The sequence below is a fragment of the Topomyia yanbarensis genome, chromosome 1 (assembly GCF_030247195.1).
Source record: "Topomyia yanbarensis strain Yona2022 chromosome 1, ASM3024719v1, whole genome shotgun sequence".
Lineage (NCBI taxonomy): Eukaryota > Metazoa > Arthropoda > Insecta > Diptera > Culicidae > Topomyia > Topomyia yanbarensis.
Genome location: NC_080670.1, coordinates 215829318 through 215834504, shown reverse-complemented (window position 1 = coordinate 215834504; position 5187 = coordinate 215829318). Strand labels below are relative to the sequence as shown.

Below are 5187 nucleotides of genomic sequence, written 5' to 3'. Positions count from 1 at the left end.
GGTGTCGCAATAATTTCGTGTTCGCCCTTTATGCAGGATAAAAGGGACGCGGAAATAACACTTTAAAGTAGCCACATAACCGAGGTCTTTGGACCCATTAACATCAAGGGAGACTGCAGGAGAATAAGGATCAGCCCCGCCACATAAAGAACGTGTAAGTGGTCCCCTAGGATAATGTTTTTTTTTTTGGAGCAGAAGATGAAGATAGCCATAATGATCAAAAGACCAGTCTGGTTTCTTCTTCCTATGGCATGCGGTACTGATTAGGTTCAAAACCATTTTCCAAGCAGAATTATTTGCTTCGCAGAACAACTTGAACCACGCCGTCGAATGTGATGACATTTTATACAACATGACACTATTGAAGTAAAGCTACATGACCTAGCACTGCGTACTAATGCTAGCGTTATCAAACAACTCGTGTAAAAATACGAAGAAGTGGATACCGTTAAAGAAGATACTTGGAGGAACTTCTTCGCAGGTTTTCACAACGGAGTGCGTGTGGTCAGAATGCGTCCGACAAAACCTATCCCCTCCTACCTGACCCTTCAATGCAAATCAATCCAAGGTGTCACATATACTCAGTCACGTATCCAGGACAGATACCTACGTGCCAATTTTACAATCAGCCGCTACACCACGGAAAATTTTGCGCAAAGGCTGCTAAGGAAATTCCATCTGTTACAAGGAAGACCGAGACGCAGTCATCGTATGCTAAACCACAGCCGGTTGCTAAACTAACAACTGCAGGCCAGGCAGTAACAAACACCAAATCAATAATGATCGTGCCCAGTACCAGTACCAGTAGAAATGCTCTAAGCAAACGCGAAGAAACAAAGATTACGTCAAATGCCTCCAAACCAACAACCTCCAACAAAGAAACAAATGCCGATGATGACGGAGTTACAACAGTGACCCGAAAGAACAACAAACAAACTTGAACTTCCGACGATGGGCAGCATGAAAGCAGGAATGATGGTGACATAGGCGTGAGCGACAACGCGAGAGAAGGCAGACGGACTGATTCCCAAGTTGCAGAGGATAGCGCAGCTAATGCATCATCGCCAAGAAAAAAGATCTCAACACGCAGCAGCAATGACCTTATTAGAAACTTAAAACTGGAAGCTTTACACGCACCTTTTATTCTACTTGTTTTTAAGAGGAAGCACTTTACTTTTTAGAAGAAAACCCTTCATTTCAGACAAAAGTTCATCTACTCTGAAACGACTATAATTAAAGAGTCAAACTGATCGCGTTTACAAGCCTTATTAGACTATTGTTAGTCTGAATGAAAAAAGCTAGAAATGATACTATTCATCTGATACCACCGCCTCACGTGGGAAAAACTTTAAACACCACACCAGTTCAAGCTTGCCAGCTGACGTAGAATCGTTAATCGCACAGCTATGTCCCATCGAAACATGCCATTGATTCTCTATTCTAAAACATCTAGAAACTCATTGCCAACGAATTACAATCACCTTATAAACATCCACACCCCATACCCAAAGGTAGCGCCTCGTTCAACGCGGAGGCGTGGTTTTCGTTGAGCCCACAGGCTTGCCAAAAAACCACAAAAAAGGATCATCAATGAATTAAGTTTTTTTCCTTTCTCCTAATGAAGTGCGGTTTCCATTCGGCAAAATAATAGCAAGAGAAAAAAAACGGGAAGTAAGGAAACGAATACCCTCGCACCGAAGCAGGCGCTGCTCTGCTGATGATGATAGTTAATAACGCTTGAAGAGGGAAACCCGTAAATTATGGAAGATCGATTCTCGGCGGAAAACAAAAGCCTGCTAGGATGTACGTGCGTTAATGGGACTCACCGAGTACCTGAGCCTTAACCATTAATGCCCTCCTCCGAGACTCATTGATTCCGACCCCGCCGCCGAGAACCGCACGCCGGTAGAAAACTAGTAATTAGAATCTATTATAAACCAATAAATAATTGCATCTCTGCTGTCTGTGTCCTTCCGTGGATCAGCAGAACTCAGCCGCCGCAGCTCACTCCCGGTCCCGGGTGAGGAAAAACTTTCATGGCTGACCGCGCGCGTACATGCGCTTACAATTTTTGGCGGCATTCTCCACCATCTTTGTTTTTTTTTGTTTCGTTTTCTAGTCGGTGACCGACTGAGCGAGAAAGCGAACCGAACGCAGCAACTGACATTCAGAAAACGTCAATTCCCTCGCCTAATCAGGTATTCATGAGCTGAGAATATATTTGCGATATGACTGCTGCTGCTGCTGCCGGTGCCGATGGAGGATGGATGGCGTTCACACTTTCCGAATTACTGCCCCCTTCCGCCCCCATCCACATGCGCTGTGTCGAATGAAGCATACTTCTTGGCGTTTTCATGTATACATCTGTAAGTGGCTGAAGGCGATGAGGGGATGCCAATTTGCGTGCCAAATGGTTTAGCTGCTATCGGAGGGGTGGTGGCGTGAAAATTACTATATCACATTTTTCGCATCATTTTTAACGGACGGGAGGGGGTGTGAAAGACAACGGTGGGACGGCACGTGAGGATGTCCCAGTTGCAATCTGAATGTCATACGGAATGGGTCCCATTTCATGAATTTTCTGCGTGTGATTTTCCGGCTCGGAGTCCTTCGTCACCGGTGGCCGGGGGGAGGATCGATATTTTGACAATTGCGAACCATTTTGAATATCATTTGTATACGGAGGGATGATTGTCCGTTCGGTTGCCAGCGGATTGATGTGGGATTCCACTGATCAATGGTGAAAATTCCGGCAGAGTGCTGCAGCCAAATTTGAATATTTTGATTGGATTTGTCCAATAGACATCGAGTTGAACTGGCGGTGATTGGGAATGACTTACGTGAACGTGAATTTTACACAACTCGAAGTTTATTTTAAGATCATCAAATCATTATGAGATTTTAGTAGTGATTTACACTCATGTACGAGCTGACAAGCAATTTATTGCAATTGGTTAAATAAATGATGATTGCAATTCGCATTTTATTACATCCACAGATAGGGTTCTACTTTCTAAATGTAACCATAAATATATCTCTATGCTATAAAACTTCAGGATGATTTTTAATTGAATTCCTACGAATGCAAAATAAATCCTTGTTTGAAACTTTCGAGTATATTTGACAACGGTTTCATTCATTTTCATAATCCAACTTCAGTTGTGCTAATGCGAGATTGAGGTTGAATCGGGTGAAAGTTTTGACAAATGAAGTTAAATCAGGTGGGAAGTCTCACGAACACACTCTTATTTCTTATACATATATGTTTTGCAAGTGTGTTGATGCCGTAGACGTCAAATAACTCAATAACAGTAATCGTCTATATTTATACCATAGTCTCTTGGGGTTTTCCATTGAAAGATCCCGGAGCAGTGGATTGCAAATGCACTGGTGTTGCATTTTCTAGCAGAAGAGCAGGCCCCTAGACGAGTTTTATTCCCACTTCTGCTGAAAAGTGCCAAACCAGTGCAATCCACTGGCCCGGTGTTTATCAATAAAAAACGACATCTGAATCAACCAGTACCAATGTGGACTATAGGCAGATTACTTGTGATGAATTATACAAAGAACTAGCCCTACATTCAACAAAACGTCGAACAAAGTGGATCAGTTTGTTGAACAGACTTTCCTTCGAGGGAGTACAAAGTTGATACAAAAATGGAAATGAAATGCATTTTTTTCTATTTTAATGCAAATTTGTTATACAGTTCTGCCCCTACAATGTGAACCTGCTAATTTTCTTATTGATTTCTATTCGAGGAATTCGACGAAAAACAGCGAAAAATCTCGTCGCAACAATTTCTCAGTGCGGCTTGGCAATATTTTCAGCCACAGGGAGTAGTTTCTTTAACTGTCGGAGACTAATCCCTGCGACTGGAAACATGCATCGATTGCAAAAGGAACGTTGAGCGTCTTTCTCAAAATACTGAATTTTGATCTTTTACATATTCTGCAACGGAATATACCGAAAGCATCAGCTTTATTCTGCATTAGTACGGCTCGCTTTTTCGAACGCATGATTTGCATTTCCAATTACAATATTAAAAATTTAAATATTTGCGGTTAAAAAAACTAGTCCAGATCGTTACATGATGCTACAATAAGCGCAAGAACTGAAGACCAAATATTAAAAAAAGTAATTGATTCGAGTTTTTAACGGAAATCGGGTATTAAACGTCTTTTACCTTCTCGAAAATCTACAATACAATGCGAATAACTTCAGTCACAGGGAGAACATGATACCAAAAGTTACTGTTAATCTTTTTTCTTATTTCATAATTTACACGATTGTGTAGCAATTCAGTATATTTAAAAAAAACTTATATAAATACATTCCCAAATCCTCCTACTGATAGTACAGTTCCAGGTTCATTCCGTCGTGAATCTCATCTGAAATAAACAAAAAAAAACATGGTCAAAGAAACCCCATTTCAGAAAGTATATTCCCCACAGAATCAACTCACAGTCCGATAGTTTAATGTTATCCTTGAAGATGGTGTACCACTTTTTCAGCACGATTTTGTCATACCGGGTGCCGGTTTGGGCGGCAATCAGCTTCTTCAGATCTCCGATCGTGTCGTCCGGATTACATTTCACGCGAACCTGAGTAGGAAAGTAGGTTGGTTTTAGTTATCTGGTCAAATTATGTTAATAATCATATTACCTTCTTGCCAAGCCGATCATTGCAAGTTATTTCCAGCATCTTATCGATCAATAAAATAATTTTTTGTTGCAATAATACCGGCTATTTATATGAATCGAAATCTGGAATCGGTGTGCGCGAAGAATGAAAACGTTTTTATCGCGTCGTTTGTTTTGGTTTGCTTGCTTTGATGTTCGGTCGGTACTCGAATGTGACGTTTCGTTGAACAGAGCCGCATTTCGGTTAACCCGAGGAACGTTTTATTGCAGTTTTGTCTGCCCAGGTGGTGATGTTGAGCCAGCAGTAACATTGTGCAACCGTATCATGCTTCGATATCAATGTGCTGGATTCTACATACACGCAGAAGAATCAGGCCTTTTTGAATCAACAAAACGTTTAGTTGAATCTAAAACGTGGCGAATGGCTGTTTCAAACTGAAATGGGCGTTTTTCGAAAGCATGTATTTGGTTTAGTTCAACAAATACTTCTGTTTACATTTTAAAAAGAAACATTGTTGAATCAAAATAAAATTTGTTAGATCTAAC

General features: G+C 41.0%; 1 protein-coding gene across 1 annotated transcript; it reads right to left on the bottom strand.

Moving 5' to 3' along the window:
* Positions 1–4254: 4254 nt before the first annotated feature.
* On the bottom strand, positions 4255–4833 carry LOC131676502 (ubiquitin-like protein 5). The gene is made up of 3 exons (XM_058955568.1): positions 4664–4833; positions 4464–4602; positions 4255–4389 (listed from the first exon to the last, which is right to left on the bottom strand). Exons 1-3 carry the CDS (start codon positions 4700–4702, stop codon positions 4346–4348), a joined length of 222 nt encoding a protein of 73 aa, XP_058811551.1. The 5' UTR covers positions 4703–4833; the 3' UTR covers positions 4255–4345.
* Positions 4834–5187: the final 354 nt, after the last annotated feature.

Excerpts from the sequence above, each read along its gene's own strand:
- LOC131676502 (XM_058955568.1), bottom strand. The coding sequence starts at position 4,702 with ATGCTGGAAATAACTTGCAATGATCGGCTTGGCAAGAAG. Across the intron at positions 4,603-4,663 it reads ATGATCGGCTTGGCAAGAAG|GTTCGCGTGAAATGTAATCC; the intron begins GTAATATGATTA and ends TTTCCTACTCAG. Across the intron at positions 4,390-4,463 it reads TAACATTAAACTATCGGACT|ATGAGATTCACGACGGAATG; the intron begins GTGAGTTGATTC and ends TGTTTATTTCAG.